We start from the raw sequence: 24,971 nt of genomic DNA, 5'->3' as shown, positions 1-24,971 counted from the left end.
TACCAGCCACACCAATCACACCGTACAACTTGTGATCTAAACCCAGTTAACAGTATGATAACAGAGGAGCCTCTGAAAGATGGCTTCCTAAACAATAACCCGAATTAGTTAACAATAACTATGTACAAGTATTGCAGATAATCCGCACTTGGGATGGGCGCCCAGCATCCACTACGGACTCCGAGAAATAGAATTATCGGTAAGTAAATTCTTATTTTCTCTATCGTCCTAAGTGGATGCTGGGGTTCCTGAAAGGACCATGGGGATTATACCAAAGCTCCCAAACGGGCGGGAGAGTGCGGATGACTCTGCAGCACCGAATGAGAGAACTCCAGGTCCTCCTTTGCCAGGGTATCAAATTTGTAAAAATTTACAAACGTGTTCTCCCCTGACCACGTAGCTGCTCGGCAGAGTTGTAATGCCGAGACCCCTCGGGCAGCCGCCCAAGATGAGCCCACCTTCCTTGCGGAATGGGCCTTAACAGATTTAGGCTGTGGCAGGCCTGCCACAGAATGTACAAGTTGAATTTTGTTACAAAACCAACGAGCAATCGACTGCTTAGAAGCAGGTGCACCCAACTTGTTGGGTGCATACAGTATAAACAGCGAGTCAGATTTTCTGACTCCAGCCGTCCTTTAAATGTATATTTTTAAGGCTCTGACAACGTCCAACAACTTGGAGTCCTTCAAGTCGTCTGTAGCCGCAGGCACTACAATAGGCTGGTTCAGGTGAAACGCTGATACCACCTTAGGGAGAAAATGCGGACGCGTCCGCAGCTCTGCCCTATGTCGAATGGAAAATTAAATAAGGGCTTTTATAAGACAAAGCCGCCAGTTCAGATACTCTCCCGGCCGAAGCCAGGGCCAGTAACATAGTCACTTTCCATGTGAGATATTTCAAATCCACATTCTTTAGTGGTTCAAACCAATTGGATTTGAGGAAATCTAAAACTACATTTAGATCCCACGGTGCCACCTTAGGCACCACAGGAGGCTGTATATGCAGTACTCCTTTGATAAAAATCTGGACCTCAGGGACTGAGGCCAATTCTTTGTGGAAGAATATTGATAGGGCCGAAATTTGAACCTTAATAGATCCCAATTTGAGACCCATAGACAATCCTGATTGCAGGAAATGTAGGAAAACGACCCAGTTGAAATTCCTCCATCGGAGCACTCCGCTGCTCGCACCACGCAACATATTTTCGCCAAATACGGCGATAATGCTTCGCGGTGACTTCCTTCCTTGCCTTTATCAAGGTAGGAATGACTTCTTCTGGAATGCCTTTTCCTTTTAGGATCTGGCATTCAACGCCATGCCGTCAAACGCAGCCGCGGTAAGTCTTGAAAAAGACAAGGACCCTGCTGAAGCAGGTCCCTTCTCAGAAGTAGAGGCCACGGATCGTCCGTGACCATCTCTTGAAGTTCCGGGTACCAAGTCCTTCTTGGCCAATCCGGAGCCACTAGTCTTACTCCTCTTTGCCGTATAATCCTCAATACCTTTGGTATGAGAGGCAGAGGAGGAAACACATATACCGACTGGTACACCCAAGGTGTTACCAGCGCGTCCACAGCTATTGCCTGCGGATCTCTTGACCTGGCGCAATACCTGTCCAGTGTTTTGTTGAGGCGAGACGCCATCATGTCCACCATTGGTTTTACCCAACGGTTTAATAGCATGTGGAAAACTTCTGGATGAAGTCCCCACTCTCCCGGGTGAAGGTCGTGTCTGCTGAGGAAGTCTGCTTCCCAGTTGTCCACGCCCGGGATGAATACTGCTGACAGTGCTATCACGTGATTCTCCGCCCAGCGAAGGATCCTGGCAGCTTCTGCCATTGCCCTCCTGCTTCTTGTGCCGCCCTGTCTGTTTACATGGGCGACTGCCGTGATGTTGTCTGACTGGATCAACACCGGTCTTCCTTGAAGCAGAGGTTCCGCCTGGCTTAGAGCATTGTAGATTGCTCTTAGTTCCAGAATGCTTATGTGAAGAGACTTTTTCAGGCTCGACCACACTCCCTGGAAATTTCTTCCCTGTGTGACTGCTCCCCAGCCTCTCAGGCTGGCATCCGTGGTCACCAGGATCCAATCCTGTATGCCGAATCTGCGGCCCTCCAATAGATGAGCCTCCTGCAACCACCACAGAAGGGATACCCTTGTCCTCGGCGACAGGGTTATCCGCAGGTGCATCTGAAGATGCGACCCTGACCATTTGTCCAACAGATCCCTTTGCATGGAATCTGCCGAAAGGGATTGCTTCGTAAGAAGCTACCATTTTTTCCCAGGACTCTTGTGCATTGATGTACAGACACCTTTCCTGGTTTTAGGAGGTTCCTGACCAGGTCAGATAACTCCTTGGCTTTTTCTTCGGGAAGAAAAACCTTTTTCTGAACTGTGTCCAGAATCATCCCCAGGAACAGCAGACGAGTTGTCGGCATTAATTGGGATTTTGGAATATTCAGAATCCATCCGTGCTGCTTTAGCACCTCTTGAGATAGTGCTAAACCCATCTCTAGCTGTTCTCTGGACCTTGCCCTTATTAGGAGATCGTCCAAGTATGGGATAATTAATACGCCTTTTCTTCGAAGAAGAAATATTATCTCGGCCATTACCTTTGTAAAGACCCGAGGTGCCGTGGACAAACCAAACGGCAGCGTCTGAAACTGATAGTGACAGTTTTGTACAACGAACCTGAGGTACCCCTGGTGTGAGGGGTAATTGGAACGTGGAGATACGCATCCTTGATGTCCAAGGATACCATAAAGTCCCCTTCTTCCAGGTTCGCTATCACTGCTCTGAGTGACTCCATCTTGAACTTGAACTTCTTTATGTATAGGTTCAAGGACTTCAGATTTAGAATAGGCCTTACCGAGCCATCCGGCTTCGGTACCACAAATAGAGTGGAATAATACCCCTTCCCTTGTTGTAGAAGAGGTACCTTGACTATCACCTGCTGAGAATACAGCTTGTGAATGGCTTCCAAAACCGTCTCCCTTTCTGAGGGGGACGTTGGTAAAGCAGACTTCAGGAAACGGCGAGGTGGCTCTGTCTCTAATTTCAACCTGTACCCCTGAGATATTATCTGCAGGATCCAGGGATTTACCTGCGAGTGAGCCCACTGCGCGCTGTAATTTTTGAGACGACCGCCTACCGCCCCCGAGTCCGCTTGCGAAGCCCCAGCGTCATGCTGAGGCTTTTGTAGAAGCCGGGGAGGGCTTCTGTTCCTGGGAAGGAGCTGCCTGTTGCTGTCTCTTCCCTCGTCCTCTGCCTCGTGGCAGATATGAATAGCCCTTTGCTCTCTTATTTTTAAAGGAACGAAAGGGCTGCGGTTGAAAGGTCGGTGCCTTTTTCTGTTGGGGAGTGACTTGAGGTAGAAAGGTGGATTTCCCGGCCGTAGCCGTGGCCACCAAATCCGATAGACCGACCTCAAATAACTCCTCTACGCATCGCCTGTCCACTGTCGTGTCCATAAAGCTCTTCTGGCCGAAATGGACATAGCACTTACCCGTGATGCCAGTGTGCAGATATCTCTCTGTGCATCACGCATATAAAGAAATGCATCCTTTATTTGTTCTAACGACAGTAAAATATTGTCCCTGTCCAGGGTATCAATATTTTCGATCAGGGACTCTGACCAAACTACCCCAGCACTGCACATCCAGGCAGTCGCAATAGCTGGTCGTAGTATAACACCTGCATGTGTGTATATACCTTTTTGGATATTTTCCATCCTCCTATCTGATGGATCTTTAAGTGCGTCCGTCTCAGGAGAGGGTAACGCCACTTGTTTTGATAAGCGTGTTAGCGCTTTGTCCACCCTAGGAGGTGTTTCCCAGCGCTCCCTAACCTCTGGCGGGAAAGGGTATAAAGCCAATAACTTCTTTGAAATTAGCAGTTTTTTATCGGGGCACCCCACGCTTCATCACACACGTCATTTAATTCTTCTGATTCGGTAAAAACTACTGGTAGTTTTTTCACACCCCACATAATACCCTGTTTAGTGGTACCTGTAGTATCAGCTAAATGTAACATCTCCTTTATTGCCAAAATCATATAACGTGTGGCCCTACTGGAAAATACGGTTGATTCGTCACCTTCACCACCGGAATCAGTGCCTGTGTCTGGGTCTGTGTCGACCGACTGAGGCAAGGGACGTTTTACAGCCCCTGACGGTGTTTGAGGCGCCTGGACAGACACTAATTGAGTGTCCGGCCGCCTCATGTCGGCAAACGACTGCTTAAGCGAGTTGACGCTATCCCGTAATTCCACAAATAAAGGCATCCATTCTGGTGTCGACCCCCTAGGAGGTGACATCCTCATATTTGGCAATTGCTCCGCCTCCACACCAATAACGTCCTCATACATGTCGACACACACGTACCGACACACAGCAGACACACAGGGAATGCTCTATACGAAGACAGGACCCACTAGCCCTTTGGGGAGACAGAGGGAGAGTCTGCCAGCACACACCAAAAAGCGCTATATATGACAGGGATAGCCTTATGATTAAGTGCTCCCTTATAGCTGCTTTTATATTAATATATTGCCATTTATTCTGCCCCCCCTCTCTGTTATACCCTGTTTCTGTAGTGCAGTGCAGGGGAGAGACCTGGGAGCCTTCCTGACCAGCGGAGCTGTGACAGAAAATGGCGCCGTGTGCTGAGGAGATAGGCCCCGCCCCTTTTTCGGCGGGCTCGTCTCCCGCTATTTAGTACATTTAGGCAGGGGTAAATATCTCCATATAGCCTCTGGGGCTATATGTGAGGTATTTTTAGCCTTTTTAAAGGTTTTCATTTGCCTCCCAGGGCGCCCCCCCCCAGCGCCCTGCACCCTCAGTGACTGCCGTGTGAAGTGTGCTGAGAGGAAAATGGCGCACAGCTGCAGTGCTGTGCGCTACCTTAAGAAGACTGCAGGAGTCTTCAGCCGCCGATTCTGGACCTCTTCTTGCTTCAGCATCTGTGAGGGGGCCGGCGGCGTGGCTCCGGTGACCATCCAGGCTGTACCTGTGATCGTCCCTCTGGAGCTTCATGTCCAGTAGCCAAGAAGCCAATCCATCCTGCACGCAGGTGAGTTCACTTCTTCTCCCCTCTGTCCCTCGTTGCAGTGATCCTGTTGCCAGCAGGAATCACTGTAAAATAAAAAACCTAAGCTAAACTCTCTAAGCAGCTCTTTATGAGAGCCACCTAGAATTGCACCCTTCTCGGCCGGGCACAAAAATCTAACTGGAGTCTGGAGGAGGGTCATAGGGGGAGGAGCCAGTACACACCACCTGACCTGTAAAAGCTTTACTTTTGTGCCCTGTCTCCTGCGGAGCCGCTATTCCCCATGGTCCTTTCAGGAACCCCAGCATCCACTTAGGACGATAGAGAAATTATGTTATGCACCTCAAATTTACTCTGGTATATTGCAGAGTTTATTATAGTTATTTTTGTTAGCATTGTTTAGTATTTAGATTGTGCACTTGCATTTTTCTATATTACTGTGTGGAACTACACGTCTCAGTATGGTAGCACCTCTCATTGGCCCTCATTCCGAGTTGTTCGCTCGCAAGCTGCTTTTATCAGCATTGCACACGCTAAGCCGCCGCCTACTGGGAGTGAATCTTAGCTTAGCAAAATTGCGAACAAAAGATTCTTAAAATTGCAAATAGAAATTTCTAAGCAGTTTCTGAGTAGCTCGAGACTTACTCTGCCACTGCAATCAGTTCAGTCAGTTTCGTTCCTGGTTTGACGTCACAAACACACCCAGCATTCGCCCACACACTCCCCCGTTTCTCCAGCCACTCCCACGTTTTTCCCAGAAACGGCAGCGCTTTTTCACACACTCCCATAAAACGGCCAGTTTCCGCCCAGAAACACCCACTTCCTGTCAATCACACTCCGATCACCAGAACGAAGAAAAAACCTCGTAATGCCGGGAGTAAAATACCAAACTTCTTAGCAAATTTACTTGGCGCAGTCGCAGTGCGAACATTGCGCATGCGCAATTAGCGGAAAATCGTTGCGATGCGAAGAAAATTACCGAGCGAACAACTCGGAATGAGGGCCATTATGTTTAGAATTAGGATGTGCAGTCCAAGGCCACTCACCACCTTATATACACAGGGACCTGATGTTTTCACAGTTGAGCAATCATCGGACAACTGCGCACAAGAATAAGGGGTCTATTTATGAAGCAGTGAAAAGAGTGGAGAAACAAACTAGTGGAGTAGTTTCCAATGGCAACCAATCAGCACCTCTCTTACATTTTGTAGTATGTATTTGAGAAAGGCTTTCACCACTCTTTTCACTGCTTCATGAAAAGACCCCTAAGTCTCACTGAACATGCGCTGCGATGGCCTTACGATGGCTGTTGCAGGGAGGGTTTATATGTAAAGTGATTGACAGACTGGGGCTGTTTGGCAGAGGCAACAGGGAATGGCGGCAAAAACGCAGGCATGTCACGACCACTTACGGGGCTTTTTTCAGCCTATCTCTGGCTCTGCAACTCACTACAAGCGTCTTTCTATGCAGGGCTGACACTCGCTAAGCCACAGGTGGGCATCTCAATACAAATCCAGGTGGTTGCGGCATTTACATATTTTCGCACAGTCGCTGTGTACACATTTGTTGCTGTTGCGGCATTAGCGCACATCTCTGAATGGAATGAATTTTTTTACACTATAAGTTGCCCAGCACTACCCAGAGAATATCTTTACTCCTCCAGATCAGTCCTTTGTTGCTGACTTTCTGTGTGTCCCCTCCAGGAAAGGACAGTCATGTCAGCACAGTTGGGAGGGAGGTGTGTGTGTGTGGGGGGTGGCGTGTCATGTCATAGGGGGTGGGGAAGACATAAGAGGCCGTACAGAGGTGTGGTGGCCGCGATTGTGTTATTGTGGCCACACCTCCTCTATACAATGCTGAAATTACCGGCATTGTACAGCAGGAAGCGTGGCAATGATGACGCAATTCAGTGCGAATTGCGTCATCGGCTATTGAGACCACCCACTTCAAATGGACCTTAAACTATAAGATTTTACTTTATAAGCACCAAAATGCAGATCCATTATATTTATTTATTCATTTTTTTTTTCATATCTCTTTATATTTAGAAACTTCTTACCTTTTTAATTTTATTAAAATGAAAAGAAAAATCCATATGATTATTTTGGTTTGCATAATCACTAGAACCTTGGGCATAGTTCCAACTCGGGGTGATATCTGCATGTAGATAGCTGTATTTCGCTTATATGGGTTTCCTCCAGGTGCCCTGGTGCCCTATGCTTTGCAGACACACTGGTAGGTTAATTGACTTCAGGCTAAATTGGCTCTGCTGTGTGTTGTGTGTCTGTTGTAGGGAAATTAAATTGTAAGTTCCACCGGGGCAACGAATGATGTTCCTAAATAACATTATCTCATTATACACTACTGCTTTATATATTGGTGCTATAGAAAAAATAATAATAAGACAGGAACTTTTTTTTTTCAACATAAAACTTTATTACTTACAGTCAGACATAGGAGTTTCCTTCGTTTACCGAACACAAATAGTCATATAGGTAAATGTAGTTTGTTCTGAAGTGACTGTTCTGTAATGGTTTTTTGAATTGCAATTTAAATCTTACTATTAAAAAATATTTTTCTTAACCAACTTGTGTCATTTTCTCTCCAGAAAACATAGATGATTTTTCTGAGACTCCCTCACTGAGCAGCAGTTTAGGTGACAATGCTCTCATGATGCAGGTAAGCCAATCTAATGGAGATCAGTTAAACTTTAGTTCATAGTTATATACTCATTCTCTTGGAACTGCCGGGGGTCTCCTGAATTTTTTTTTTTTTTTGGGGGGGGGGGGGGTGAGTACAGTTGTTCACAGTGGGTCATTCTCCCGCATCCATTCAACCCCTGCCGCTCCGTAAAATAGATGAGGCAATGGGCCGTGAAGACGCGAATCATCATGGTCCCACCCCAAGGGATTAATGTACGTTAAGAGTGGAGGTGGAGGAAACAAGGGGGATGGAGAGGAGTGGAGAGGGTGAAAGAGACTTCATCAGGAAGGAAAATGGAGTACCAAAGGTGTTTCAATAGGGCACCTGAAGGTGTTGCAAAGGAAGGGTGGTATAAAGAGAACAATATATCAGTGTGGAAGAAAACTGGAATTGGAAGATATTACAAACATTGGATTTGCATACACCTCTGAATCAGGTCTTTCGTTCACAGCTACATACCTCTTATGGGGAGAATGTAATTAGCCTGTGTTATGGGGTTTGGGGTTAGGAATAATTTTAGAAAACACAGTATCTTCTTGTTAAAATGGGATGTAGTTATGTGACGGGTCATAATACTGGCACCTACATCCCGTCCCCTCACAATCCCTACCGTCGGCATGCTGACTAACAGGGACTATGTCCCGGCATCGGTATGGTGACCGGTGGTCTCCCAACTGCCAGTCACGTGATACCAACCCATAAAAAATATCATATCAAGTCTGGCATGAACTATAGCTAAATTTGGAAGTAAAACAATAAAGTTTGCAATGGTGAGAATAAAAATATATACACCCGTTATAAAGTGATAGCTCAGTTTCAGTTTAAGTGATCTTTATCTAATTCTTAACACTGAACCATTTGCCATACATTATAAACAACTCCAAGAGCAAAATGTACTGTACTGCCGGAGGTCACACATAATCCCAAAGTAGCACCTGAGGGTCTGCAGGTCTGCTTTCATCAGCATCCATAAGTCCAACATCAGGAAAACAAGTATGCTGCATATTTATGGTCCAAAAGAATATTGGAAGACTGTAAAAAAAACACTATATTTCAGCTAAAGAAACACATCACAATTGTGAAATGTGGTAATGGAAAGGTCATAGCTTGACAACAAATTTTACATGTCAACTAAACAGCCTGGCAGCCAACCTGGCCCTTTGGCACTTCTGCCAGAAGGGGCAAAGGCCTAATGGACCAGTCCGGCAATATGAATGCCAGGCCAATCACCTTCACCTCCTGGCAATGGTGGCACGGGGGTCGGTGACACCAGGTGCGGCCAAAAGACCCCCTGCATTCGTCTTTGGGGCGCACTCAAAAAGGAAGTTTGGCCCTGCGGAAGCCCCACTGGCGTTACTTAAGGAGGCATGGCCTCATGGGGGAAGCCCCTGATTACCTCACTCCAGGGTTGTAGGGCTGCCTCTGGAGACTCTTCAGGCACTTCCGTTCCCTTCTCATTGACAGGAGTGCTGCAGGATAATGTCACACTACCTGGCTCCTATCACCCCTTGGAAAGGTGACACCCGGTCACACCCGATTGTGGCCTGATGTGTGCTCACTCACACCCCATATTTTCAGTTATAGCGCTCCCGTAGCACGCATGGGAGGGATGCTGCAGCCTATTTTAAGCCACTGGTTCATCCCTGCCTGATTTAGTGATTGAAATATATATCTGTGTCTCCTTTTTAATACTGGATGGCATAGTGTGTCTCTCCCTCTTAATATATTGTAAAGTTGTCATGCAAAGGACCACCGAGATGTATTGTTCTACCTCGCACTCATAAGTCATATCAAATACAGGTTGAGTCTCCCTTATCCAAAATGCTTGGGACCAGAGGTATTTTGGATATCGGATTTTTCCGTATTTTGGAATAATTGCATATTATAATGAGATTTCATGGTGATGGGACCTAAATCTAAGCACAGAATGCATTTATGTTACATATACACTTTATACACACAGCCTGAAGGTCATTTTAGCCAATATTTTTTATAACTTTGTACATTAAACAAAGTGTGTCTACATTCACACAATTCATTTATGTTTCATATACACCTTATACACACAGCCTGAAGGTCATTTAATACAATATTTTTAATAACTTTGTGTATTAAACAAAGTTTGTGTACATTGAGCCATCAGAAAACAAAGGTTTCAATATCTCACTCTCACTCAGAAAAGTCCGTATTTCGGAATATTCCGTATTTCGGAATATTTGGATATGGGATACTCAACCTGTACAAATTTCACAGGAAAAGTTATTCTTTTTGTCTTTGGGCTGAAACAAAAGCACCACTTTTGAATATCCCAGGTCGCGTAACCCTGCATTTCAACCCGGTATAAAAGCAGAACACGGGTCCGACCCGGGTCGATGTGCACTCTAAAGTGTCTAATCCGGGTTATTCAACCCTGCATTCATATAAAAGTGCTGATTGGCTGTTCTTTGTGTGCCTTGATGTCAGCAGCCTGAGCCCTGCTACACAGGAGAGAACAGAGGGGTAAATGTATGAAGCAGTGATAAGAGTGGAGAAGTGAGCTAGTGGAGAAGTTGTCCATGGCAACCAATCAGCAGTGACGTAACATTTATAATTTGCATAATATAAAATTATATAGAGCAGCTGATTGGTTGCCATGGGCAACTTCTCCACTGAGTCCCTTCTCCACTCTTATCACTGCTTCATACATTTACCCCAGAGAGCATTAAGAATTAGAGATTGCTAGGCAGCTTACTGCATACCTCCCAACCTATTAAAAGTACAAAGAGGGACCTTGGCGCACGCTAAGCACGCGTGCGCCCAAAAAGGGGGCATGGCCTATATGAAAAGGGGCATAGCCTCGCGATCGCGAGTCACGCCCCCTTGTACCGTCGCTGAGGCGACATGACCAGCGCTCTCTAAGCTGCTGGCATGCCCCCTCTCCCTCTGTCACCTGCTAAGCAGAGCAGCAGTGACAGGAGCCTCCCAACAGCCCCCCCCCCCCCACCGCGGGACACTGCAGCCCACGGGTGGGACACCGGGACAGCCCTCAAAACACAGGACTGTCCCACAAAAATCGGGACAGTTGGGAGGTATGTTACTGGAACATTTAAAGATGCAACTGTGTATAAAAACATAGCTCTGTCAGCCATGATTCCTGCAATGCTGTGATCTGTACCCACCCTCTCCTTTTGTCCCCTTCTGACACCTCATCTTACTGAGCCAAAAAAAAGTCCATTCAAAATGACATCCATGGTGTTTTAATTGCTGACCCGGGTTGAGTTAAAAGGAGCCAACCCTGCAATAACCCGGGTTGAAAGTGTAGTGTGAAAGGGTCTGACCCGTGTCCGACCTGGGTTGCACCCGGATTCAAAATACCGGGTCGGACCTGGGTTTGCGGTGTGAAAGGGGTAGTGTTGTACACAAGGTAAATCACGACCCCCCTTACTGTACTTAGAGATAGATCATCAGTTACTATATGTCAAACTGTAATACACTGTTCTAAAAAGAAAGAGGACAGCAATACTATGTTTATAATAAATAAATAAATAAATAGTTCATTTTATTGGGTACAAATTGTACCATTGGCGCCTTCAGCTAATTTTCCAACCCGTGCCTGTTAAACTAAAACTGTGCCGAGGGACACAGCTTTAGTAGGGCTGTTCAGTTTCACAGAACCATGTGCCGCATCTCTATAATGAGCATATCAGAAGGAAGAGTGGTTTTGAATAAAGATCAAAGCAAGATTAGAAGTAATCAAAGGCATTGTTTAGCAGCAGTATGAGTTTAATTTTGTTGAGAAAACAATACTGCCCTCAAATATAGATACAGTGTAACTTTACTGCCACCTACGGCATAGTTCACCATTCCATGACATAACATTTGTAAAATCTAGTGCAAAAACAAGAGAGTTTGTAGACAATATCAAGACTCTTGACTTGGGCAACTGAAATACTGAAGACGTTTTCAAGTAAATAAAGAAATACAGTGCCATGGGAACAAATAAGCAAAGCTAAATCCTTATTATAAGCTATCAGTTTAGTATGGTACCCTAGGAGAGAAAATGGTGTAAACTCTACTTGGCCAACTTCAGTACACAGAAAACTCATGCTCCCTAACCCTACCTCCTAAACTGGGATACAATAAACTAAAATATTGTGCACAAAAATGGGTTTTTCAATTATTTGTTTCACTTAAACACAAACCAAAAAACATAGGAGTTGATGTATCAAGCAGTGAAGATAGTGGAGAAGCTGCCTATGGCAACCAATTAGCTTTGAGGTAGCATTTATCAAGTACATTCTATAAAATTATATGTCTAAGCTGATTGGTTGCTATGGGCAACCTCCAATGGTCCACTTCTCCGATTTATTCACTGCTTGATAGTTACATCAATCTGATATCTTCTTATTTTCTTCTATATTCTACTAGCACCACGCTGATGGAACACATCTAGATACAGTATATTGTACCACTGTTATGGATGTGATAATGAGGCTCATTCCGGTACGGTTGTTCTTGCTACTGCTGTTGCTAACTTTTGCCGTGTGCAGTTGCGATTATATGATAATATGGACAGTAGCTAACCAGAGCATAGGGACGCCCACTGCTATTGCATCATTTCCGTCCAACGGATTAAAATTGCTGATACATCAGTACCATCATAAATTGGGTCATGTCAGAGAGTCTTGAGTGCCTTCGTAAACGCGCAGGCTGAGCTGCTCGTATATGACGCTGAGGTCTTTCCAGGTAGCAAAAAAGATCACAATTGCTAATTTATGCACGCCCAGAAAACGGCATCTGAACAGCAATGACACGTCTGTGTTTGCCCAACTACTCCCCTTTCCCACCACCAAATGCTGTCTTCCTATCACTCACTTTGCGACTAATTCCTCGGTGCGACCGCAATCGCAATTCTCTCGCCTATGCGCACTGTGGCTCAGATACATGCACAGTAAGAAAACATTGGTCCTAATTCAGACCTGATCGTAGATGTGCTAAATTTAGCACATCTACGATCAGCTTCACTGACCTGCCGATCCGCCCCGCATGTCAGGCCCAACTGCCCGCAAAAGTACAAAAGCATTGCACAGCGGCGATGCTTTTGTACCTTAAGAGTAGCTCCCCAGCAGCGCAGCTGCTGCATGCTGGCAGTGAGCTACCCGTCGCTGTGAGGGTCGCAGCAGCAGTGTGTGACATCATGCAGCCGCTGCAGCCCGCCCCCTAAAACGGCGGCCAGATGCCGCTGGCCCGCCCTCTCCCACCCAGCGAATGCCTCTGCCTGTCAATCAGGTAGAGGCGATCGCAGGGCTGAGACGGCCGTCGGCTGTCTGGCATGCGCCGGCACACTGCAGCCTTCGGCGCATGCGTAGTTCAGACCTGATCAAATGTTGTGTGAAAACGCACAGCACCGATCAGGTCTGAATTAGGCCCATTGACTGATGTACGTACAATAGTCGCTTTTGTGACTCGCCTGAAAGAGCCTCACTGTGCTCTCTACTGTCAATTATCGCGATACTTGGACTGATGAGGGAGGTGCGTGGCCAAAAAAGAAACCCCAAAACAATAGGATCTAAAACACAATGCATAATGCTGTAAGCCGAGTGCTTTTATACAGGTCACAGAGAGCCATGGTGCCTCATAGTATTCCTATTGTGCACATGTATTGCAAATTGACTACTCCATTACATAAGAGGGAACAAAATGTTCCATATGTATAACCTTCAGACTAGACAATTAAATGTAGGTGTCACTGATGTGTACTTGTGTTATTGTGTATTTAATGTAGCCATGACTTGGATGATATGTTTGTACAAAAATAAAATACAATTAGAAATAATAATGAATTTTCTACAGCACATTCAGGTAAAAGTCTGTAACCATGGGGAGCCCAGAACTAGCATTGCATGCTTCTTATTCACAGCATGAAAAGCTAAGGGGTCTATCTCCAATACTAAAGCAATTCCATCTTCAGTCTTTCCTTTATACTTACTTTCAGTCAGTCAGTCAGAGGCCACGCCTCATTATAAATAATAGGGGCCTCTGAAGAAGAGGCATGTGGGTGCAAAGGGACATTGCTAAACCCTCTTGAGGTCGTGGTTGTGGATCCCTGACAGCACACGTTGTAATGAGATTAATCATTGTGTGTGCTGCTCCCTCTCCTCCTCAATGCAACATATTCTTCCCCCACCCCAGAGGTGGGACATGTTATTTCCACATCAGTACAGTATACTTTCTGTGTGTGTCAGGTCCCATAGGCGGATCCAGGGGGTAGGGGGGGGGGGGGAATCGGGCACGTGCCCCCCCTGTCATTTCTGACTTTTTTTTTTCTCAAAAGGAGAACAGCAGCAGCAGCACTACTGCTATTTCCGTCAGTCAGATTTGATTAAAGAGCCGGCAGGCACTAGGACCCACCACGGCTCTAACAGCAAGTCAGTGTGCTCACACCGCAACCTACCTCCCCCACTGCCAGCCGGCCAGAGTCCAGGCCAGGCAGGGGGTTCAAATGCCAGCATCGAGAAAGACTGTTACTTATGATGGCGCAGAAGGCTTCATTAGCCCTCACTGCTCCGCACAGTTTCCCAGCACTTCCTCCTCCACTTCCTTTACCACCATTCTAGGTGCAGTCAAACTCAGCCTCAGCTTTGAGAAGGCGGCCTGTGTGATTGTGAAAGGGCTGTCCTGCAGATGTCTTATGCTGCTTGTTGGAGATCCAGCTGGCTGCTTCTGCTAATCAAAGATGGGCAGTTCGTATCCTGCAGTCTGAGTCTCTGTGCAGTGCCAAAAACAAGGTATGCTGCACCTGCCACCACCAACTAAAAACTATAATAATTATATTGTGCTGGGGTGCCTTCCGGGCTCCCATAACTAATGGAACAGGTGACCAACATTTCAAGGACCAATCAGGGCATCAGGGTGAAACATTGGAAATAAACCAGGATACGCTCCTACAGCCAATCATTACCTGATGGCGTATTCTGTGAGGCTACACCCCCTGTGATACCACACCCCTTATCTGGGAGAACACGTGCCTTAGGTGCATGTAAATATAACTTTCTCTGACGTCCTAAGTGGATGCTGGGGACTCCGTCAGGACCATGGGGATTAGCGGCTTCGCAGGAGACAGGGCACAAAAGTAAAAGCTTTAGGATCAGGTGGTGTGCACTGGCTCCTCCCCCTATGACCCTCCTCCAAGCCTCAGTTAGATTTTTGTGCCCGGCCGAGAAGGATGCAATCTAGGTGGCTCTCCTAAAGAGCTGCTTAGAGTAAAAGTTTCTTAGGTTTTTTATTTTCAGTGAGTCCTGCTGGCAACAGGCTCACTGCTACGAGGGACTTAGGGGAGAGAAGTGAACTCACCTGCGTGCAGGATGGATTGGCTTCTTAGGCTACTGGACACCATTAGCTCCAGAGGGAGTCGGAACACAGGTCTCACCCTGGGGTTCGTCCCGGAGCCGCGCCGCCGACCCCCCTTGCAGATGCCGAAAAGTGAAGAGGTCCAGAAACGGCGGCAGAAGACTCTTCAGTCTTCATAAGGTAGCGCACAGCACTGCAGCTGTGCACCATTGTTGTCAGCACACTTCATAGCAGCGGTCACTGAGGGTGCAGGGCGCTGGGGGGGGCGCCCTGGGCAGCAATGATAGTACCTTATTCTGGCTAAAAATACATCACATATAGCCCCTGGGGGCTATATGGATGTATTTAACCCCTGCCAGGTCTCAGAAAAACGGGAGAAGAAGCCCGCCGAAAAGGGGGCGGGGCCTATTCTCCTCAGCACACAGCGCCATTTTCCCTCACAGAAATGCTGGTGGGAAGGCTCCCAGGCTCTCCCCTGCACTGCACTACAGAAACAGGGTTAAAACAGAGAGGGGGGGCACTTATTTGGCGATATGTATATATATATTAAAATGCTATAAGGGAAAAACACTTATATAAAGGTTGTCCCTGTATAATTATAGCGTTTTTGGTGTGTGCTGGCAAACTCTCCCTCTGTCTCCCCAAAGGGCTAGTGGGGTCCTGTCCTCTATCAGAGCATTCCCTGTGTGAGTGCTGTGTGTCGGTACGTGTGTGTCGACATGTATGAGGACGATGTTGGTGAGGAGGCGGAGCAATTGCCTGAAATGGTGATGTCACTCTCTAGGGAGTCGACACCGGAATGGATGGCTTATTTAAGGAATTACGTGATAATGTCAACACGCTGCAAGGTCGGTTGACGACATGAGACGGCCGGCAAACAAATTAGTACCTGTCCAGGCGTCTCAAACACCGTCAGGGGCTGTAAAACGCTCATTTACCTCAGTCGGTCGACACAGACACGGACACTGACTCCAGTGTCGACGGTGAAGACACAAACGTATTTTCCTTTAGGGCCACACGTTACATGTTAAGGGCAATGAAGGAGGTGTTACATATTTCTGATACTACAAGTACCACAAGAAGGGTATTATGTGGGGTGTGAAAAAACTACCTGTAGTTTTTCATGAATCAGATAAATTAAATGAAGTGTGTGATGATGCGTGGGTTTCCCGCCAGAAGTTAGGGCGCGTTGGGAAACACCCTTTAGGGTGGATAAGGCGCTCACACGCTTATCAAAACAAGTGGCGGTACCGTCTCCAGATAGGGCCGCCCTCAAGGAGCCAGCTGAGAGGCTGGAAAATATCCTAAAAAGGTATATACACACATACTGGTGTTATACTGCGACCAGCGATCGCCTCAGCCTGGATGTGCAGCGCTGGGGTGGCTTGGTCGGATTCCCTGACTGAAAATATTGATACCCTTGACAGGGACAGTATTTTTTTGACTATAGAGCATTTAAAGGATGCATTTCTATATATGCGAGATGCACAGAGGGATGTTTGCACTCTGGCATCAAGAGTAAGTGCGATGTCCATATCTGCCAGAAGATGTTTATGGACACGACAGTGGTCAGGTGATGCAGATTCCAAACGGCACATGGAAGTATTGCCGTATAAAGGGGAGGAGTTATTTGGGGTCGGTCCATCGGACCTGGTGGCCTCGGCAACAGCTGGAAAATCCACCTTTTTTACCCCAAATCACATCTCAGCAGAAAAAGACACCGTCTTTTCAGCCTCAGTCCTTTCGTCCCCATAAGGGCAAGCGGGCAAAAGGCCAGTCATATCTGCCCAGGGATAGAGGAAAGGGAAGAAGACTGCAGCAGGCAGCCCATTCCCAGGAACAGAAGCCCTCCACAGCTTCTGCCAAGTCCTCAGCATGACGCTGGGGCCGTACAAGCGGACTCAAGTGCGGTGGGGGGTCGTCTCAAGAGTTTCAGCGCGTAGTGGGCTCACTCGCAAGTGGACCCCTGGATCCTACAAGTAGTATCCCAGGGGTACAGACTGGAAATTCGAGACGTCTCCCCCTCGCAGGCTCCTGATGTCTGCTTTACCAACGTCTTCCTCCGACAGGGAGGCAGTATTGGAAACAATTCACAAGCTGTATTCCCAGCAGGTGATAATCAAAGTACCCCTCCTACAACAAGGAAAGGGGTATTATTCCACACTATATTGTGGTACTGAAGCCAGACGGCTCGGTGTGACCTATTCTAAATGAGAAATCTTTGAACACTTACATACAAAGGTTCAAATCAAGATGGAGTCACTCAGAGCAGTGATAGCGAACCAGGAAGAAGGGGACTATATGGTGTCCCTGGACATCAAGGATGCTTACCTCCATGTCCCAAATTGCCCTTCTCACCAAGGGTACCTCAGCTTCGTGGTACGGAACTGTCACTATCAGTTTCAGACGCTGCCGTTTGGATTGTCCACGGCACCCCGGGTCTTTACCAAAGTAATGGCCGAAATGATGATTCTTCTTCAAAGAAAAGGCGTCTTAATTATCCTTTACTTGGACGATCTCCTGATAAGGGCAAGGTCCAGTGAACAGTTGGAAGTCGGAGTAGCACTATCTCAAGTAGTTCTACGACAGCACGGGTGGATTTTAAATATCCAAAATCGCAGCCGTTTCCGACGACACGTCTGCTGTTCCTAGGGATGGTTCTGGACACAGTCCAGAAAAAGGTGTTTCTCCCGGAGGAGAAAGCCAGGGAGTTATCCGAGCTAGTCAGGAACCTCCTAAAACCAGGAAAAGTGTCAGTGCATCATTGCACAAGAGTCCTGGGAAAAATGGTGGCTTATTACGAAGCGATTCCATTCGGCAGATTCCACGCAAGAACTTTTCAGTGGGATCTGCTGGACAAATGGTCCGGATCGCATTTTCAGATGCATCAGCGGATAACCCTATCTCCAAGGACAAGGGTGTCTCTCCTGTGGTAGTTACAGAGTGCTCATCTTCTAGAGGGCCGCAGATTCGGCATTCAGGATTGGATGCTGGTGACCACGGAGGCCAGCCTGAGAGGCTGGGGAGCAGTCACACAGGGAAAAAATTTCCAGGGAGTGTGATCAAGTCTGGAGATTTTTCTCCACATAAATATACTGGAGCTAAGGGCAATTGACAATGCTCTAAGCTTCGCAAGACCTCTGCTTCAAGGTCAGCCGGTATTGATCCAGTGGGACAACATCACGGCAGTCGCCCACGTAAACAGACAGGGCGGCACAAGAAGCAGGAGGGCAATGGCAGAAACTGCAAGGATTTTTCGCTGGGCGGAAAATCATGTGATAGCACTGTCAGCAGTGTTCATTCCGGGAGTGGACAACTGGGAAGCAGACTTCCTCAGCAGGCACAACCTCCACCCGGGAGAGTGGGGACTTCATCGGGAAGTCTTCCACATGATTGTGAACCGTTGGAAAAGACCAAAGGTGGACATGATGGCGTCCCGCCTGAACAAAAAACTGGACAAGTATTGCGCCAGGTCAAAAGACCCTCAGGCAATAGCTGTGGACGTTCTGGTAACACCGTGGGTGTACCAGTCGGTGTATGTCTTCCCTCCTCTGCTTCTCATACCCAAGGTATTGAGAATTTTAAGACGTAGAGGAGTAAGAACTATACTCGTGGCTCCGGATTGGCCAAGAAGGACTTGGTACCCGGAACTTCAAGAGATGCTCACAGAGGACTCATGGCCTCTGCCGCTAAGAAGGGACTTGCTTCAGCAAGTACCATGTCTGTTCCAAGACTTACCGCGGCTGCGTTTGACGGCATGGCGGTTGAACGCCGGATCCTAAGGGAAAAAGGCATTCTGGAAGAGGTCATTCCTACCCTGGTCAAAGCCAGGAAGGAGGTGACCGCACAACATTATCACCACATGTGGCGAAAATATGTTGCGTGGTGTGAGGCCAGGAAGGCCCCATGAAGAAAATTCAACTCGGTCGTTTCCTGCATTTCCTGCAAACAGGAGTGTCTATTGGCCTCAAATTGGGGTCCATTAAGGTTCAAATTTCGGCCCTGTCGATTTTCTTCCAGAAAGAATTGGCTTCAGTTCCTGAAGTCCAGAAGTTTGTCAAGGGAGTACTGCATATACAACCCCCTTTTTGTGCCTCCAGTGGCACTGTGGGATCTCAACGTAGTTCTGGGATTCCTAAAATCACATTGGTTTAAACCGTTCAAATCTGTGGATTTGAAATATCTCACAGGGAAAGTGACCATGCTGTTGGCCCTGGCCTCGGCCAGGCGAGTGTCAGAATTGGCGGCGTTTGTCTCAAAAAAGCCCATATCTGATTGTCCATTCGGACAGGGCAGAGCTGCGGACTCATCCCCAGTTTCTCCCTAAGGTGGTGTCAGTGTTTCACCCGAACCAGCTTATTGTGGTACCTGCGGCTACTAGGGACTTGGAGGACTCCAAGTTGCTAGATGTTGTCAGGGCCCTGAAAATATAGTTTCCAGGATGGCTGGAGTCAGGAAAACTGACTTGCTGTTATCCTGTATGCACCCAACAAACTGGGTGCTCTTGCTTCTAAGCAGACGATTGCTAGTTGGATGTGTAGTACAATTCAGCTTGCACATTCTGTGGCAGGCCTGCCACAGCCAAAATATGTAAATGCCCATTCCACAAGGAAGGTGGGCTCATCTTGGGCGGCTGCCCGAGGGGTCTCGGCTTTACAACTTTGCCGAGCTGATACTTGGTCAGGGGCACACCCTGACTGAGGAGGACCTGGAGTTCTCTCATTCGGTGCTGCAGAGTCATCCGCACTTTCCCGCCCGTTTGGGAGCTTTGGTATAATCCCCATGGTCCTGACGGAGTCCCCAGCATCCACTTAGGACGTCAGAGAAAATAAGAATTTACTTACCGATAATTCTATTTCTCGTAGTCCGTAGTGGATGCCGGGCGCCCATCCCAAGTGCGGATTGTCTGCAATACTTGTACATAGTTATTGTTACAAAAATCGGGTTATTATTGTTGTGAGCCATCTTTTCAGAGGCTCCGCTGTTATCATGCTGTTAACTGGGTTCAGATCACAGGTTGTACAGTGTGATTGGTGTGGCTGGTATGAGTCTTACCCGGGATTCAAAATCCTTCCTTATTGTGTACGCTCGTCCGGGCACAGTATCCTAACTGAGGCTTGGAGGAGGGTCATAGGGGGAGGAGCCAGTGCACACCACCTGATCCTAAAGCTTTTACTTTTGTGCCCTGTCTCCTGCGGAGCCGCTAATCCCCATGGTCCTGACGGAGTCCCCAGCATCCACTACGGACTACGAGAAATAGAATTATCGGTAAGTAAATTCTTATTATTACCTTTATCCTATCATGGTGCCACCCCTTTCATTTTCTTCTGGATCCGCCCCTGTCAGGTCCTACTGGGTAACTCTAGCACTTCGTAATTATTTAATTTTGATGCCAAATAAATATTTAATACATTTGCTACTATGAAACAATGGTCAGAGAACTAAGCTTACTTCACAAAGGGGTCAAGGTTCTATAATAACAGCAAGTAGACAAGCATTAGATGGGTGTTATTAATAATTATATTTATTGCAGTACAGATGTGTCCTCATAAATCTAGCTTCAATACGCCATGCATTGCGAGGTGCTAGGCGGGACTGAGCCGGCAGATGTCATGCAACTTTCCTTGCGCCAAGCGTCTTTTTCCCCCAGAAATTGTGCCTCAGTCATAATGACTAGGACACACCAGGAGCCACTGCTGATTAATTGGATATTGTATATCTGTATGCGACTGAGTCTGTATATGTCGCACAATGGAACCTGGCGTAGAAGCAAACTGCTGCCGCTGCATCATAGCACTTTGTATATCAGAGAATCAGTCGCACACAGGTATACAAGTATCGCTTATCAAATTAATCAGCCTCCTGGTGTACCCTATTCTCATTGCATTGCGACTAAGACGCATTTTCGGGTGAAAAAGACACAAAAAAGTCACCCGGCACTAGCAGGGTCTCATGGGACCTGGTGCACCAAGGGGAGCTGGTGGAGCAACTGTAGCAACAATGTATGAGGACACATCGGTTCAAGAGAGTTTTTGGTACATTAGGCAGTACCCATATCGTGTAGTCCTCTTTCTTACCCCTCTTAGTTATTATGGGAGTTTAGCAGAGATATTCCACATTGGGAACTTTCAGCATTCCCTGGACAAACAAGTGATCAGGTTAACATGAGTCCGTATTATTATTATAATTGTTTATTTATAATGCGCCACAAGGGTCCCGTAGCATCAACTAGGGGGGTACAGCCGACAATATTTTACATGAGTACAGATTAATACAAAAAAGTTAACATGGCACGGCATCTATCAGTGCAAGGAGGGTTTGCCAGGGCTGCCCAGCTGCTCAGAGAGTGCAAGGCACGCCCCCAAAACGATGAAAATGGGGGTCGCAGCGATAGGCTCCGGCCCTCCGCCAGAGGCCCCACCTAGCCGCCAAAGTCCACACCCCCTTTCAGCCGCGTTTGGTTCCGACTCCCTAGAGGGAATAGTTGGGAGGTATGGGAGAGGGCCCTGCTCTCATGAGATTACATTTGCTCAGTATACATCCTGCAACACTTTTCAAAGTATACAAACGCCTTAATTGGGCAGAAAGTGACGCAATGACCTAAGCTGGTCTCCTGATCTCATATAAGAAACACACTTACTGCACTTTATATTACAGGTTGAGTATCCCTTATCCAAAATGCTTGGGACCAGACGTATTTTGGATATCGGATTTTTCCGTATTTTGGAATAATTGCATACCATAATGAGACATCATGGTGATGGGACCTAAATCTAAGCACAGAATGCATTTATGTTACATATACACCCTATACACACAGCCTGAAGGCAATTTTAGCCAATATTTTTTATAACTTTGTGCATTAAACAAAGTGTGTGTACATTCACACAATTCATTTATGTTTCATATGCACCTTATACACACAGCCTGAAGGTCATTTAATACAATATTTTTAATAACTTTGTGTATTAAACAAAGTTTGTGTACATTGAGCCATCAGAAAACAAAGGTTTCACTATCTCACTCTCATTCAAAAAGTCTGTATTTCGGAATATTCCGTATTTCGGAATATTTGGATATGGGATACTCAACCTGTATTATGTAAAAGACTCCTGGCCAGTCATTTGAAATTGATATATTGTTTTCAACTGTAAGTCGCTGTTTTCCTGTTTTGATTATTTGTTTATGTACTCTGTAAATGGGTGCTGCAGAACCCTTGTGGTGCCATATAAATAAACGATAATAGTAATAATAATAATAATTTGGCAAAATATAGTGACAATTGTATTTACAGTTAACTGGGGGCTGCCCTCAAATTACCCCCTAAAGTAGTGCTTACTGATTCAGATTGATAACTAATGATGAGTGTGGACAGATAAATGTGGTACGTAAGCCTGAATACAGCTGTGTAGTGAACTTATTTACTTAATTATACAATTGCATGGCTGAAATAGAATCCTAGCATAAAAAAGCAAGATACTTAGTAAAAGTTGCAGAAGGTATATACAATTGTAAAGCGCAACGAAATATGTTGTGCTATACATAGGCGTGCGCAGCTAATTTTATTAGGGGGTGCACTGCTGTAGGGGCGTGTCTAGCACCACCTTTTGGGCGTGTCTAGCACCGCCTTTTGGGCGTGTCTAGCACTATTTTACATTCTATCAGTAAAATCACATCGCGTAATCTAATTTCACCCTAGTTCCTAATAAAACAAGTAGATATAATACACCCCAGAGACATAAAATGAAACATAATGGTGTGACCACTGTCCGGTACTGACTGTCTGCTACGGCATAACCCTGAATCCTAGCTGTCGCTGCACCCTATTGCTACTTACACTTCCCCAACTTATCCCTGACCTAGTGGCGTAACTAGAGAGTGGTGGGCCTTGGTGCAAAATTCACATTACGCCACACAGTATGAGTCAAAATTAACATTATGCCACACGATATGAGATGAAATTCACATTACACCACACGGTATAAGCCAAATTTCACATTACGTCACATGTTATAAGCCAAAATTTACATTACATCAGATGGTATAAGCCAAAATTTACATTACGCCACATGGTATGAGCCTAAATGTACATTACGCCACACAGTATGAGATAAAATTCACATTACGCCACATGGTATGAGTCAAAATTTACATTACGCCACACTGTATGAGCCGCGATTCTCATTACACCACACAGTATAAGCCAAAATTTACATTAGGTCACACGGTATGAGGCAAAATTCATATTACACCACGTGTGAATGAGCGACTCTGACCCGGACTGAATAGACCCCATAGTACTGCCCAAACACATTATATAATACACAGTGCCCCCAAACACATTATGTGACACATAGCGCCCCTCCAAATACATTATATAACACACATTATACATTACGTGTGGGTGCAGTCCTGTTCACATGTGGGTTCCGGTAGCGGGTGGAGCTGACAAATGTACCCTCTTCTGCCCCTGCAGTGGCATGTCTGTCGCCGGGCCTGCTGACCCGGCATAGTGGGCGGGTGTAGAGAGGTAAGGGGTGGGTGGATGACGGACGCGGGTGTAGAGAGAGGGGGTGGGCGTAGCAAGCGGCTGTACAGAGCGGGAGGTCTGTGCGGGCGGCCCTAGAGAGTGGGCTGTCTGTGCTGGCGGGCGTTCCGTGCTGGCTGTCGTAGAGCGTGTGCGGGCGTACAGTCACAGTCAGGAGAATAGAACTGCACGCTCTGCAATGAGCCAGCATGTGTGGGGGTGCCTGTGCACACCAGGCACCCCCCAAGCGCACGCCTATGGTGCTATATAAGAAACTTCATAAATAAAATAATAAATAAATATAAAAGCAATGCATATTATAGGTATAGTCATCCAAAAATGGACCCCCTATAAGAAAAATGTAATAACAATTTGATCCTATTATATACTGTACATAAGTTTTAGAGATATGTGCAATGTCAGTATTATAAGAATAATCTTCTGTAACTTGTCTTGTGAAAAATATCTTGGTGAGTTTCAGCCCAGAAAATGACAGCAGGGATGATGGGTGATCTGGTGTAATAACTTTAGATCTTTATTAAATCAGATACCTTCTAAAGTAGCTAACATACAGAATTACATTCTGACAAACAATTGGTCCAATTCAACTCCATGTAACTGGCTAAGCCATTTGATAATTAAACAAAAATGAAAGCCACAGTAATAGTAGATATCGTGAGTATCAGATATGAATTCGGACACAGTTAGTAGAGCAACTAAGTGAAGTTAATAAGCCACACATCAAAGCAGCAATTCCTTCACAAACTAGGAAGCACTACCTTGGAGCTATATGTAAGGTATTTTTGAAGCAGTAGACTTGGACTGAACTCATACTGTATGGCCTTCCTAAAGCTGGGTACACACTAGGGATGTGCACTTGAAATTTTTCGGGTTTTAGTTTTGGGTTCGGTTCCGCGGCCGTGTTTTGTGTTCGACCGCGTTTTGGCAAAACCTCACCAAATTTTTTTTGTCGGATTCGGGTGTGTTTTGGATTCGGGTGTTTTTTTCAAAAAACCCTAAAAAACAGCTTAAATCATAGAATTTGGGGGTCATTTTGATCCCAAAGTATTATTAACCTCAAAAACCATAATTTCCACTCATTTTCAGTCTATTCTGAATACCTCACACCTCACAATATTATTTTTAGTCCTAAAATTTGCACCGAGGTCGCTGGATGACTAAGCTAAGCGACCCTAGTGGCCGACACAAACACCTGGCCCATCTAGGAGTGGCACTGCAGTGTCACGCAGGATGGCCCTTCCAAAAAACACTCCCCAAACCGCACATGACGCAAAGAAAAAAAGAGGCGCAATGAGGTAGCTGTGTGAGTAAGCTAAGCGACCCTAGTGGCCGACACAAACACCTGGCCCA

General features: G+C 46.3%; 1 protein-coding gene across 3 annotated transcripts in view; it reads left to right on the top strand.

Annotated features, from left to right (window-relative positions):
* The window catches only part of SEC16B (SEC16 homolog B, endoplasmic reticulum export factor), a 327,501-nt gene that overhangs the window by 216,415 nt on the left and 86,115 nt on the right, over positions 1–24,971 (top strand). For all 3 annotated transcript variants that reach the window (XM_063939718.1, XM_063939716.1, XM_063939717.1), the window contains exon 20: positions 7,650–7,720. In XM_063939718.1, coding sequence (XP_063795788.1) covers positions 7,650–7,720 — 71 coding nt within the window. The remainder of the gene's footprint in view (positions 1–7,649; positions 7,721–24,971) is intronic.

The sequence above is a fragment of the Pseudophryne corroboree genome, chromosome 9 (genome assembly GCF_028390025.1).
Source record: "Pseudophryne corroboree isolate aPseCor3 chromosome 9, aPseCor3.hap2, whole genome shotgun sequence".
Taxonomy (NCBI): domain Eukaryota; kingdom Metazoa; phylum Chordata; class Amphibia; order Anura; family Myobatrachidae; genus Pseudophryne; species Pseudophryne corroboree.
This window is presented reverse-complemented; position numbering and strand designations above follow the sequence as displayed.